Raw genomic sequence first — 14,457 nt, forward strand, 5'->3', positions numbered from 1 at the left:
CCGACACGTCACACGGAGCTTCAGACTATCACCGGCCGAGGCGGGACATCGATGCAGCCCGGACGGGATAAAAGTGCGCGCCGTAGTACTCCTTTAAGGGCCACATATGAGGTATCTCCGTACTCGGGAGAAATTGCGTTACAAATTTTGGGGGGCTTTTTCTCCTTTTACCCCTTATGAAAAGGAAAAGTTGGGGTCTACACCAGCCTGTTAGTGTAAAAAATTTTTTTTTACACTAACATGCTGGTGTTGCACTTTACTTTTTATTTTCACAAGAGGTAAAAGGAAAAAAAGACCCCCAAAATTTGTAACGTAATTTCTCCTGACTACGGAAATACCCCATATGTGGACGTAAAATGCTCTGCGGACGCACAACGAGGCTCAGGAGTGAAAGTGCACCATGTACATTTGAGGCCTAAATTGGTGATTTGCACAGGGGTGGCCGATTATACAGCGGTTCTGACATAAACCCAAAAAAATAAATACCCACATGTGACCCCATTTTGGAAACTACACCCCTTACGGAATGTAACAAGGGGTACAGTGAGCATTTATGCCCCACAGGTGTCTGACAGATTTTTGGAACAGTGGTCCGTGAAAATGAAAAATGTAATTCTTCATTTGCACAGCCCACTGTTCCAAAGATCTGTCAAATGCCAGTGGGGTGTAAAAACTCACTGCACCCCTTATTAAATTCTGTGAGGGGTGTAGTTTCCAAAATGGGGTCACATGTGGGGGTCCACTGTTATGGCACCACAGGGGGCTTTGTAAATGCACATGGCCCCCGACTTCCATTTCAAACAAATTATCTCTCTAAAAGCTCAATGGCGCTCCTTCTCTTCTGAGCATTGTAGTTCGCTCGCAGTGCACCTGACGTAAAACATGGGGTATTTCCATACTCAGAAGAAATGGGGTTACAAATTTTCGGGGGCATTTTCTCCAATTACCCCTTGTAAAAAAGTAACATTTTGGGAAAAACCATCATTTTAGTGAAAATGTTTTTTTCTTCATTTACACGTCCGACTTTAACAAAAAGTTGTCAAACACCTGTGGGGTGTTAAGGCTCACCGTACCCCTTGTTACGTTCCTTGAGGGGTGTAGTTTCCATAATAGTGTGCGATGTGGGGGGGGGGGGTTTGCTGTCCTGGCACCATAGGGGCTTCCTAAATGGGACATGCCCCCCAAAAACCATTTCCAAAAAACTCACTCTCCAAAATCCCATTGTTGCTCCTTCCCTTCTGAGCCCTCTACTGCGCCCGCCGAACACTTGACATACACATGAGGTACTTTCTTACTCGAGAGAAATTGGGTTACCAATTTTGAGAGGATTTTTCTTCCTTTTACCCCTTGTAAAAAATAAAAAACTGGGTCTACAAGAACATGCGAGTGTAAAAAATGAAGATTTGGAATTTTCTCCTTCACTTTGCTGCTATTCCTGTGAAACACATAAAGGGTTAACACACTTACTGAATATCATTTTGAAGACCCTTCAAATCCACTTCAAACCTGAACTAGTCCCTGAAAAATTCCGATTTTGAAAATTTTGCCAAAAATTTGAAAACTGCTGCTGAACTTTGAAGCCCTCTGATGTCTTCCAAAAGTAAAAACATGTCAACTTTATGATGGAAACAAAGTAGACATATTGTATTTGTGAATGAATATATAATTTATTTAGAATGTCTATTTTCCTTACCAGCAGAGAGCTTCAAAGTTAGAAAAATGCAACATTTTCAAATTTTTCATCAAATTTTGGAATTTTTCACCAAGAAATGATGCAGGATTGACGAAAATTTACCACTAACATAAAGTAGAATATGTCGCGAAAAAAAATAATCTCAGAATCAAATTTATAAGTAAAAGCATCCCAGAGTTATTAATGCTGAAAGTGACAGTGGTCAGATTTGCAAAAAATGCTCCCGTCCATAGGGTCATAATGGGCAGCATCCCCAAGGGGTTAAAAATTTCCTCTTCTGACCCCTATAACTTTTTTATTTTTCCACGTACAGGGCGGTATGAGGACTCATTTTTTTGCACCGTCATCTTTTTATTGGTACCATTTTTGTTTTGATCGGACTTTTTGATCACTTATTATAAATTTTTTAATGGTATAAAAAGTGACCAAATACACGCTTTTTGGGACTTTTTTTGGAATTTTTTTACGTGTACGCCATTGACCGTGCGGTTTAATTAACTGTGTCTTTTTTTATAGTTCGGATATTTACGCACGCGGCGATACCACATATGTTTATTTTCACAGTTTTATTTTTTTTATGGGAAAAGGGGGGTGATTCAAACTTTTATTAGGGAAGGGGTTAAATGACCTTTATTAACACTTTTTTTAAACTTTTTTTTTGCAGTGTTATAGGTCCCATAGGGACCTATAACACTGCACACACTGATCTCTAATGCTGATCACTGGCGTGTATTAACACACCTGTGATCAGTGTTATCGGCGCTTGACTGCTCCTACCTGGATCTCAGGCACGGAGCAGTTATTCGTCGATCGGACACCGAGAAGGCAGGTAAGGGCCCTCCCGGTGTCCTGTAAGCTGTTCGGGATGCCGCGATTTCACTGCAGCGGTCCCGAACAGCCGAGTTACCTTCACTTTCACTCCAGACGCAGCGGTCAGCTTTGATCACCGCGTCTGAAGGGTTAATACAGGGCATCACCGCGATCGGTGATGTCCTGTATTAGCCGCGGGTCCCGGCCGTTGATAGCCTCCGGGACCGACCCGATATGCCGCGGGGACACCGCATGACCCCGCGGTATATCGCGGGAGTCGGCGGAGGACGTACATATACGTCCTTCGTCGTTAAGGGGTTAAAATGATTTATCTCCCCAGGTTTTTGTACTTGTTCTATCTGGCTCCAATTATTCCCCCAAAACAGTTCTTGCAGCAGTTATCTAGTGCTCTGGGATCCCACGACAAGGAAATAATTCTACCGCTGTACAAATCACTAGTCAGACCACACATAGAATACTGTGTACAGTACTGGGCACCAGTGTACAAGAAAGATATAGTGGAGCTGGAGAGGGTTCAAAGAAGGGCAACCTGGGTAATACGGAGAATGGGAGGACTACAGTACCCAGAAAGATTATCAGAATTGTGGTTATTTAGTTTAGAAAAAAGAAGGCTTAGGGGCGACCTAATAACCATGTATAAATATATCAGGGGGCAGTACAGAGATCTTTCCCATGATCTTTTCATACCCAGGACTGTATCTATAACAAGGGAGCATCCTCTACGTCTTGAGGAAAGAAAATGTCTACACCTGCACAGATGGGGGTTCTTTACTGTAAGAGAAGTGAGACTTTGGAACTCCAGAGGAGGTGGTCATGGGGAACTCTGTAAAAGAATTCAAACGGGGTCTGGATGCATTTTTGGAGTGTAATAACATTACTGGTTATGTATACTAGATTTATAGGGACAGAACGTTGATCCAGGGATTTATTCTGACTGCCATATTTGAAGTCGGGAAGGAATTTTTACCTCTAGTATGATTTTTTTTTTCCTTCCTCTGGATCAACTCAGTAGGGACTCATTAGGGATATAGGTTGAACTTGAAGGACTCTGGTCTTTTTTTTCAACCGTATTAACTATATTACTATGTTACCTTCTACCTAGACTCGGCCGGGCTCTCCTCCAGGTGCCTAAAAGACATGGTGGGTTGGCTGCTCCTGATATGTATAACTATTTTCTTGCTTCCCAACTAGTGTATGCAGAGTTGTGGATCGACCTGGATCTCTGCCTTGGCTAGTGCTCTGATGGGGTTGTATGAAGGCATTACTAACACATTATATACTGTCGGTAATCTTTGACTTCCTCTTATCTTCACCCTATTCAGACGTGGCAAAGGTCTGGTCCGTGGTGTCGGGAAGGTTTCCACAACCACTTGTCTCACCTAGAGCACCCCATGTAGGGGAATATCCATCTTTCTCACCTACACAGGTTACAGGGAGCTGGCTTTTGGGGAATGGGTTTCCTGCCCATTAGTTTGGGGAGGACCAGGTGTTCCTGTACTTCTCGGATATGAAGGATCATTATGACATACCTGGGAGTACCTTTTTCTAGTATCTCCAGCTTTGACATGCTGTTAGGGTGCAGTTTGGCTCCTTGGTGGTTACCCCTGCCTTCTCTGAGGTGGACATTCTCCTGGGAGCTATGGACCTTTCTAAGCCTCTAACCCAAACTTATGACATCTTGCAGACTCTGGGGCCTAGTCCCTTTGGGGTAGCCTATGGAATGTGGGCGGAGGATATCCCTGATTTATCGGAAGACGGAGGTGTGATGGCGGTGAAGCGGTCATATTACCCTACCATGGTTAACGCACGGGATAGCTGATACAATCCAGATTTGGGTTGCGCCTTCATTACACCCCAGAGAAGATGAAGCGCATTGGCCTTTCTCCTTCAAATGTTTGTTTTCGATGCTCACAGGAGGTGGGGACGTTCCTGCATGCGGTATGGAGTTGCCCTTTTATCATTCCTTTCTGGAGGAAGTTTATGCAGTTTTTAGCAGATAATTTGGAGTTCTCCTTTCTTCACACTCCTCAGGTGTGTCTTCTAGGGCTTATAGCTGGTGTTAAATCTGGTTCTCAGACACTTGTTAATTAGTTTCCTTCATTTTTGTGCCTGATGATGACCTAAAATGATGCCTCTTCCGCTCCTCTGTCCCGTTGGATCAGTCTGGTTAATAAGTATGTGCCTCTGTATCATGCCCTATATGTCAGTTGTAAGTGGCCGAAGAAATCTGACAAAATGTGGGTCCCGTGGCTTCTTCTTCGTGCTTCTGCTGATCCTCCTGGTCAAAAGGTCCCAACAGTCTTGATTTCACTTAGCTATATGATTTTGGTAGTGATTGGGGGGGGGGGGGGGGAGAGAGAGTGAGGGGGGGGTGTGTTGTGTGACTGTAGTTGGATGTTTGGTTGTCCGTCTGTCTTGGGCCAATTTTACTTCAGGGGGGTTGGATATGCTGTTCTCCTTGTTGGCAATGGGTGATTTGTCTGCACCTGTTGTGTATCTTCTATTATAAATGCTGTCTATGCCCATCACACTAATCCTTGTTTTTGATGACTGATCTTTGTCTTCTCCCTCCTGGAGTGTGTTTTATTAAGTTATGTATAATTTTGGTTTGAAAATGATGAATTCTTTAAAAAACAAAACAAAAAAAATACATTGTGCAAATCAAACACTCAAGGTTCAGAGCGGGTGGGATAAGTGTTGTACCATTTATTATGTCCGTATGAACACACCTGTGAGAGTGGATAGGAAGTAGCATAGTGTAAAATGGGCAGGGCAGTGTAAACATTTATGTAACAGATCAGCACTCTACATTAAGTATCAAGATAGAGAACAGTTACAATATACACATTGGTTACAATATACAGTGTTCTCTCAACATACGATGGTAATTCGTTCCAAATGAACCATCGTATGTTGAGGGATCCGTGCAATGGTAAATATAAGGAGGTATCCTCACCTGTCCCCACTGCTCCGGACTGTCACCGCTGCCATGGATGTCGCCGTCCATCGCTGTCAACGCGTCCCTGTGGTGTCCCCGCCGCTCCAGAGCGTCTCCGCTGCCCGGGATCGTTGTTCCTTATCACTGTCATCACGTCGCTACGCGTGCCGCTCCTATTGGATGACGGGGCAGCGTGCGCGGCGATGTGATGGCGACGATGGAGAGCGACGGCGATGCAGGGGATCCCGAAGAGGACGGTCCGGAGCACCGGGGACAGGTAAGAGACCATCACCAGAGCACACGGGGCACCATAAACGGCTACCCGGCAGCAGCTGAAGCAGTTTGCGCTGCCGGATAGCAGTTTATGCGATGGCCCCGACATACAAAAGCATTGTATGTTGATGCTGCCTTCAACATGCGATGGCCATCGTCGGGGGGGGGTCACTGTTTATAGTGTAGGGGGAGGAGTTGCCCCAGGTGAGCTTAGTTCTTTTGATGAGTACAGTGTGGAAAGGAGGTGGAATATGTGTGAGGAGAAGCCTGAGAAATTCTTTGAATAAAGTCAGCACCCCCCATTCTGCAAGAGTTCCCCGTATAGTGGCCTCATATCTCACGTCTATAAATTTCAAGTATGTGGTAAAGCACCATAAGTCCCAGCAAGGCAACAGGACTCCCAAGGGTTACACTGCATCCCTTCTCCTCTACTCTGTACTGTGTGTTGTACCATCTACACCTGCTCAGCTCATGTATACACAAATAAATATATATTGAGATATTTAAGAAGAAAAGTTTATTTACAGTATGCTGCCTTGTAATGAATGATTCCTCACACTTCAGGTGCTGCAACCTCACTGATGTGCGATGGTCTGCTGTAAAATGTGGTCTACAATAGGCAATAATATTCTATGACTCCTTTCCATGTAGCACCACACCCTAGATGTCCACCTAGTAAATGTTTGTATGCCAGATTGCCCGACAAGATCTAAGTCCACTTGGCAATATGGTTGGGGAACAACAAGCTAAACAATTTCCCCAGGTATATTGTCTTCTCTGCACAGTAGATCTTGGATAACAGTCATGTGGGGCACACCTTATCAGCACCTGTAAATTATGACAGTATTTATTACCTCCACATTCCCTCTGGCTTTTAACACTATAGGATCCCTGAGATTAGCTGTTCAAAAATTATCACGTGACAACTCAGGCAGGACTGCTATGAAGAATTTCAATGCCCTATATTTTTAAAAGCTGTAAAAAGGACATGGCAGCAGGCCATATATTTAATTTGGCTCAGGTTCCTGGCGGCAGCTCCACTAGTACTGCCATGATGGCAGCCTGGTCCAGACATATCTGGAATTTCTTTCTGGACTTTTGTGTCACCAGCCAGTACAGTTCGTGGTAAATTGTAATTTTCATTTGCAGCCTCCCCTACTGATGGATACCTCAGAGTCTGGGTTAAATGGTTCATGTTGTTACCTCATGAAACACATTAACAACATAAAATTTTCATTACAGGTTACATTTCTCCCCCTGCCTAAGTAGCAAAACAAGAGAAAGTCTCTTTTCATCATGACATGATGAAATGCTACAGCACAAGGAATTCTCATTGGGGGAGATCAAAACCTGTGTAAAGGAAAAGTTGCCCAGTTGCCCAAGGCAACCAATCAAATTGCTTCTTTCATTTCGCAGAGGCCTTGTTAAAAATGAAAGAAGAAAGCTGATTGGTTGCTATGGGCAACTGGGCAACTTTTCCTCTGGACAGGTGTTGATAAATCTCCCCCATTGTGACCACAGCAGTACAGTACACTCTAGTTTCTCCATGAAGGCAAATGACCCAAACAGTATGCCCACTCTATGCTGTCCAAAGCAAGCACAGCATAACCCAACTGACACCATACACAATTGAGGTTCAATTACTGTCATAGTCTCTGCAGCATGAACTGGTTGTGAAAACAGGAATACACGTCTTGCTCTCCACTGGCTCAGTTGTCATAGGACAATTTGCACCTATATGCCCATAAGTTCATGGCATCACCAGAATTGTATGCAGCCCTGGTCTCTGACTTGAGACAAAGGTTGTTGCTCAAATGTCCTATTGAGTCTGGGCCCAACTACCTGGCCCCCTCTGAGCCACCTCCCCTTCAGATAATTCTCATCCCATTTTGGAAAAGTCTTACCAGTTAATTTAGATGACTTGTTGATGCTGGCATGTCCTGGAGACTGGTAAAGTAGCTCCTCAGTTGTGCTGTAATTCTCCAAGGGGTTCACTAGCTAGTCAGAACCTGTAGGCCCCACAAGCCCAAGCCAGCACTGTATCCTAGAAGGCAGGGATTTGAATTTATCCAGGACCTCTCCACAATTTGGCTTGGGGTAGTTTCCTCAGGTCTTAGATATTTTTTCATCAGAAAGATAAGGTAATGTATCCTTGACCTAGGTGGCAATCCCTCTGAAAAAGTTCTTTGGTGCACCGTACCTGCATGTCTACTATGGCAAGGATCTCACTCTTAAGCATTGTGTAGTCCAAAGCATCTTGTTAACTCAGGTTGTAATATGGCTTTTGGGACTCTCTAGTCAGGAATGGCACCACTACATCTGACAACTGGTAAGCCGCTAAACATTGCCTACATTTCTTGCTGCTGCTGTAGTATGACCTGGGTAAATGATTGTCGCTGTTTCTCAGGCTGTGTTTTAAAAAGTCCTCTATGGCAGCAACCTCTTTATGCAGTTCTCCTGCAGCTTTTACCTATTACATAGGTTTTTTAATCTGTGTAAAAATTCATTGGGATGTGTGTGTCCTTTTAGATTGCATTTTATATGTCCACATCCAAAGCACCATATGGGTTTGGATAGCAGTCAGCGACAGTAATACAAAAGTTTAGGTTGAAACAGGGCCTCTGTGAAGAATTGCATCACATTCAGGCTCAAAATATGCAAAAGAAATCCTGCTCACCAAAATACATACCTTTTATGATGTAGGTGCCATGGAAAATACATTCAGGAGTAGAGACTCTTGTCAAAGTCAGGAGACCCTGCTACTGTACGCTGAGCAGTGAAGTGGATATGCTTTATGCCTTGCTGCTCAGTCACTATATTCAAAAGGCTGGGTACAGAGGGGCATGCTTGCAAGCAGTGTATTGGTGTAGGGCCTACACTATGGTCATAGGGTGCCATGGAAAGTATGCACAGGATGTACAGAAAAAAAATTGTAAAAAGTGATTGAAAAGGCCCATTAAAACAAAAAAGGGTACAGATAAAAACAGCAGATCACTATGCAAATAATGAGCAGTAAGAAGAAGACATTTTTTTTAAAAACAAGCCCTATTATGGGTCTAAGTGGAAAATCAAAAGCGCTATTTGAAATTGAGGAGAAAAAATGCAAAACTGAAAATTTTTTGCATCCTTAACCCCTTAAGGACCAGTCCATTTTATACCTTAAGGACCAGAGCGTTTTTTGCAATTCTGACCACTGTCACTGTAACATTAATAATTCTGGAATGCTTTTAGTTATCATTCTGATTCCGAGATTGTTTTATCGTGACATATTCTACTTTAACTTAGTGGTAAAATTTTATGGTAACTTGCATCCTTTCTTGGTGAAAAATCCCCAAATTTGATGAAAAAAATGAAAATTTAGCATTTTTATAACTTTGAAGCTCTCTGCTTGTAAGGAAAATGGATATTCAAAATAAAACATTTTTGGGTTCACATATACAATATGTCTACTTTATGTTTGCATCATAAAATTTATGAGTTTTTACTTTTGGAAGACACCAGAGGGCTTCAAAGTTCAGCAGCAATTTGGAAATTTTTCACAAAATTTTCAAACTCGCTATTTTTCATGGACCAGTTCAGGTTTGAAGTGGATTTGAAGGGTCTTCATATTAGAAATACCCCATAAATGACCCCATTATAAAAACTACACCCCCCAAAGTATTCAAAATGACATTCAATAAGTGTATTAACCCTTTAGGTGTTTCACAGGAATAGCAGAAAAGTGAAGGAGAAAATTCACAATCTTCATTTTTTACACTCGCATGTTCTTGTAGACCCAATTTTTGAATTTTTGCAAGGGGTAAAAAGGAGAAAATTTTTACTTGTATTTGAAACCCAATTTCTCTCGAGTAAGCACATACCTCATATTGTTAATTGTTCGGCGGGCGCAGTAGAGGGCTCAGAAGGGAAGGAGCGACAAATGGTTTTTGGGGGGCATATCACCTTTAGGAAGCCCCTATGGTGCCAGGACAGCAAAAAAAAAAAACACATGGCATACCATTTTGGAAACTAGACCCCTCGGGGAACGTAACAAGGGGTAAAGTGAACCTTAATACCCCACAGGTGATTCACGACTTTTGCATATGTAAAAAAAAAAAAATAAATGTTTTCCCTAAAATGCTTGGTTTCCCAAAAATGTTACATTTTTAAAAAGGATAATAGCAGAAAATACCCCCCAAAATTTGAAGCCCAATTTCTCCCGATTCAGAAAACACCCCATATGGGGGTGAAAAGTGCTCTGCTGGCGCACTACAGGTCTCAGAAGAGAAGGAGTCACATTTGGCTTTTTGAAAGCAAATTTTGCTCTGGGGGCATGCCGCATTTAGGAAGCCCCTATGGTGCCAGGACAGCAAAAAAAAAAAAAACACATGGCATACTATTTTGGAAACTAGACCCCTCGGGGAACGTAACAAGGGGTAATGTGAACCTTAATACCCCACATGTGATTCACGACTTTTGCATATGTAAAAAAGAAAAAAAAAATTTTTTTACCTAAAATGTTGGTTTCCCAAAAAAATTTTTTTAAAAAGGGTAATAGCAGAAAATACCCCCCATAATTTGTAACACAATTTCTCCCGAGTACGGCGATACCCCATATTTGGCCCTAAACTGTTGCCTTGAAATACGACAGGGCTCCAAAGTGAGAGCGCCATGCGCATTTGAGGCCTAAATTAGGGACTTGCATAGGGGTGGACATAGGGGTATTTTACGCCAGTGATTCCCAAACAGGGTGCCTCCAGCTGTTGTAAAAGTCCCAGCATGCCTGGACAGTCAGTGGCTGTCTGGTAATACTGGGAGGAGTAGTTTTGCAACAGCTGGAGGCTCAGTTTTGGAAACAGTGGCGTACCAGACGTTTTTCATTTTTATAGGGGAGGGGGGCTGTGTAGGGGTATGTGTATATGTAGTGTTTTTTACTTTTTATTTTATGATAGTGTAGTGTTTTTAGGGTACAGTCGCACGGGCGGGGGGTTCACAGTAGTTTCTCGCTGGCAGTTTGAGCAGCGGCAGAAAATTTGCCGCAGCTCAAACTTGCAGCCGGATACTTACTGTAATCCTCCGCCCATGTGAGTGTACCCTGTACATTCACATTGGGAGGGGGGGGGGGGGAACATCCAGCTGTTGCAAAACTACAACTCCCAGCATGTAGGGTCTATCAGTGCATGCTGGGAGTTGTAGTTTTGCAACAGCTGGAGGCTCCGTTTTGGAAACGGTGGCGTACCAGACGTTTTTCATTTTTATTGGGGAGGGGGGCTGTGTAGGGGTATGTGTATATGTAGTGTTTTTTACTTTTTATTTTATTTTGTGTTAGTGTAGTGTTTTTAGGGTACAGTCGCATGGGCACAGTAGTTTCTCGCTGGCAGTTTGAGCTGCAGCAGAAAATTTGCTGCAGCTCAAACTTGCAGACGGATACTTACTGTAATCCTCCGCCCATGTGAGTGTACCCTGTACATTCACATTGGGAGGGGGGGGGGGAACATCCAGCTGTTGCAAAACTACAACTCCCAGCATGTACGGTCTATCAGTGCATGCTGGGAGTTGTAGTTCTGCAACAGCTGGAGGCACACTGGTTGTGAAACACCGAGTTTGGCAGTGTTGTGCAACCAGTGTGCCTTCAGCTGTTGCAAAAGCTACAACCCCCAGCATGTACGGACAGCGGAAGGTCCCGATCAGCCAGTAATTCCGGGTCACCGAGATTGACCCGGAATCGCCGCAGATCGCTGGACTGAATTGTCCAGCGATCTGCGGCCATCGCCGACATGGGGGGGCATAATGACCCCCCTGGGCGATATGCCGCGATGCCTGCTGAACGATTTCAGCAGGCATCGGGCACCGGCTCCCCTCCGGCTAGCGGCGGGGGGCCGGGAATGGACAGGACGTACTCCTACGTCCTCGGTCCTTAAGGACTCAGAAACGGGGGCGTAGGAGTACGTCCATTGTCCTTAAGGGGTTAAAGGATACAAAGCTTGCCACGCAGCAGTAGAAACCCTCAGTACAATCATAATGTATACAGTTCAAATGTTAAAAGTAATTTCCATTGTCCACATAACAAATATCTAGGCTGTAATCACAGTATAATCTACAGTATGACCACAGTGCTACATTATAATCCTTCTCTTTAGCTTATCAGCAGCAGAAGTTCATTGTTCAGTGTAACTCCTTCCTTACTGTGTTACTGCTGTTTCTTTCATTTCTGCTTTTATAACATTTTGCAAAGGCAGTGCATCAGCCCTTCTCCCTCCACCTTCCATTTATAGAAGTGTACCCTGCAAGTCATCAGCCCAGCAGAGTGCAAGCTTGTTTAGTGCACTTCCGCCTGCCCTATGTGATGGCCTAGCAGAGAGGAGCACTTGTTATTGGCCAGACAAGTGTGGAAAAGAAAGTTACTGAGTGTCTATACCTCGCAAACAGCCCACATCTGGTCATGCCCCCTGAAATTAGAAATAGCTGTGTCCCACAGAGGGTGCTTGAAAACAGCAGTGAGCATTAAAATCACCTTGCCCTTACAGGTTAATGTAAAAAAAATCATGCAGTTTTTTTTTTTTTTTATACAAACTTTCGAAAAATGTATGCTTTAAAGAGTAAATTTGACAACCCCAAAAAATCTAAATGTCTTGATACACGCTCCCATACCAGAGATAGGAGGGTATAGTCTTCTGACAATTTAGGGAATCAGATGGCCTGAACTTTATTTTAATAATGGAAGTGAATATCACGTGATGGAAAGAATTATAAATAGTTGTTTTACATTGAGTTGTGTGCATGCCTAATACACAACACCCTGACTGTATAATCCTACCCATTACTTAATAATCCCAGATATACAGTTCACAGTAGGACAGTAATGAAAGAGTTGACTATTTAAAATGGACAACAGTTGTTTGAAACATGTATTTTGGATATGATATTTTAGATTAAGCTTTAGATGTGAATGGAGATAAAGCTATGTTAATGAACACATTACATAGGTACATAGTTCATAAAGTTGAAAAAAAAAGAGTCAAAAGAACATCACGTTTAACCTATAACCCTGCTATGCTGATCAAGAAAGATGAAAAATTACTTCCAGAAAAAATTTGAGCAACTCTGGAGTCAGTGCTGCAGCAGCAATTAATAGATACGGTGCCCGCATAGCTATTCAGGACCCTAATATTCCTCCCCAAGACAGCCCAGCTACAGATACTAGAGTTAGTCAATGCAAAACATTATAAACAAACTCCAGGAATTGAAAGGATATTGCCTTCAATTAACTAAAAAGTAGCAAGTTTATATCCAGGAAAAATATTATTATTGAATTTTAAATTTATGTACCAGAATTCACCATCATCCAGAGATGTTTGACAAAGCCGTTTTCTTTCTGCTGGGTCAACGGAATTCCATTCAGAAGAGCTGGAAGAAAGTGATAAAAGGTGAACTTCACAATATCCTATGCATACTGAAAGATAAAAAGGGATAGGAGGAGTTATTATATTGTTAGTGTTGCGTTGCCCCTCTATCACTGCTGAAGGCACTTCCCTTGTAAACTGAACTGTGGATATCTAAAGAATTTACTGTAGTCTTTAATAGCTCCTAATAATGGAAAAGCACAATATTTTTGTACAATGTTGCCTAACAGTACTGCAGTCCATTTTACCCTTATATACAGGCATATACTTAACCAAATAAGAGGGTAGAGTATATGGTAAAGAGGGGGTTTGTTTTATGCACTTACTTGTCACTCCATGGTCCATTCCATTCAATCTGCCCCCAGGGGTTCCTTACCCTGATGAGCTGTACAGTTTGTCCTCTGTATTTCACCTATATGGGTAATAAAATTATATCATCAATCAATAAATAGACAAAGGTAAAAGTCAGACCTGGTGGGTAAACTCATCTAGTAACTGTGCTATGAACTCTGCTACATCTGTCTGTGTAAGACTGGGTTCACACTACTATTTAACTACACGGGAGCCGGATACGGCTGGGGGGAGCTAAATGCCCCGTATCCCGTTTTCTGAAAATCTGATATGGGGCAAAAATGAACCGACCGGAGTCACTGTTTGACTCCGGTCGGCTCATTGAAATAAATTAGATACGGGCCGGGTCTGGCTGGGAGACGGGAGCGATAAGTTTTTGCTCCCCCCAGCCGTATACGGTTCCCTTATGGTTAAATTGGAGTGTGAACCCAGCCTATGACTGTCTTAGTTGAGCAGATGAGGCTACAGGTGTTAGGTTTTTTACTGTTATAAGAAAAGGTACCAGTCTCTGTTGGTGATAAAAATACACTTTTCATGAGAAAATTCTTAATGTCTGCCAGCTGTTTGTATGAGAGGTAAATCTGAAAATCTTGCTGATGTTGTTTGTTTGGCCATTTCTTTATTAGTGCGCAATCTATAACTTCATGGTAGGTTTATTTGCACAGTGAGAGAAAGAATACAACAAAAAAATCCAGAAAATCGCATTTCAAATAAGTTATGAATTGATTTGCATTTCACTTTTGCATTTCTAATTTGCTTTTATGAAGAGGTGAGTAGAAGCCTTGACAGAGGAATGGCTGTGGATATAGGGGGGCATTTACTAAGGGGTTTAGTCATTTTTTTCTGACTATTTTTGGCGCAAAATTGTCGCAATTGCGCCTACCCTATAAATTGTGCGACTTTCCCTAGCAAGAGCTAGAAAGTCAAATTTTTTTTTCCCGCTTAATTTACGCAAGTTTTCAGTTTTGACTTGCAGTGGTCAGAAATTA

At 42.7% G+C, this 14,457-nt stretch overlaps 1 protein-coding gene across 1 annotated transcript in view; it reads right to left on the reverse strand.

The window, feature by feature from the left end:
• CAPN9 (calpain 9) overlaps window positions 1-14,457 on the reverse strand; it is a gene marked incomplete at its 5' end in the record, with an annotated part of 376,282 nt that overhangs the window by 185,381 nt on the left and 176,444 nt on the right. The window contains 2 exons of the mRNA XM_056566855.1: window positions 13,044-13,121; window positions 13,444-13,529. Coding sequence (XP_056422830.1) covers window positions 13,044-13,121; window positions 13,444-13,529 — 164 coding nt within the window. The remainder of the gene's footprint in view (window positions 1-13,043; window positions 13,122-13,443; window positions 13,530-14,457) is intronic.

The sequence above is a fragment of the Hyla sarda genome, chromosome 3 (assembly GCF_029499605.1).
Source record: "Hyla sarda isolate aHylSar1 chromosome 3, aHylSar1.hap1, whole genome shotgun sequence".
Classification (NCBI taxonomy): Eukaryota; Metazoa; Chordata; class Amphibia; order Anura; family Hylidae; genus Hyla; species Hyla sarda.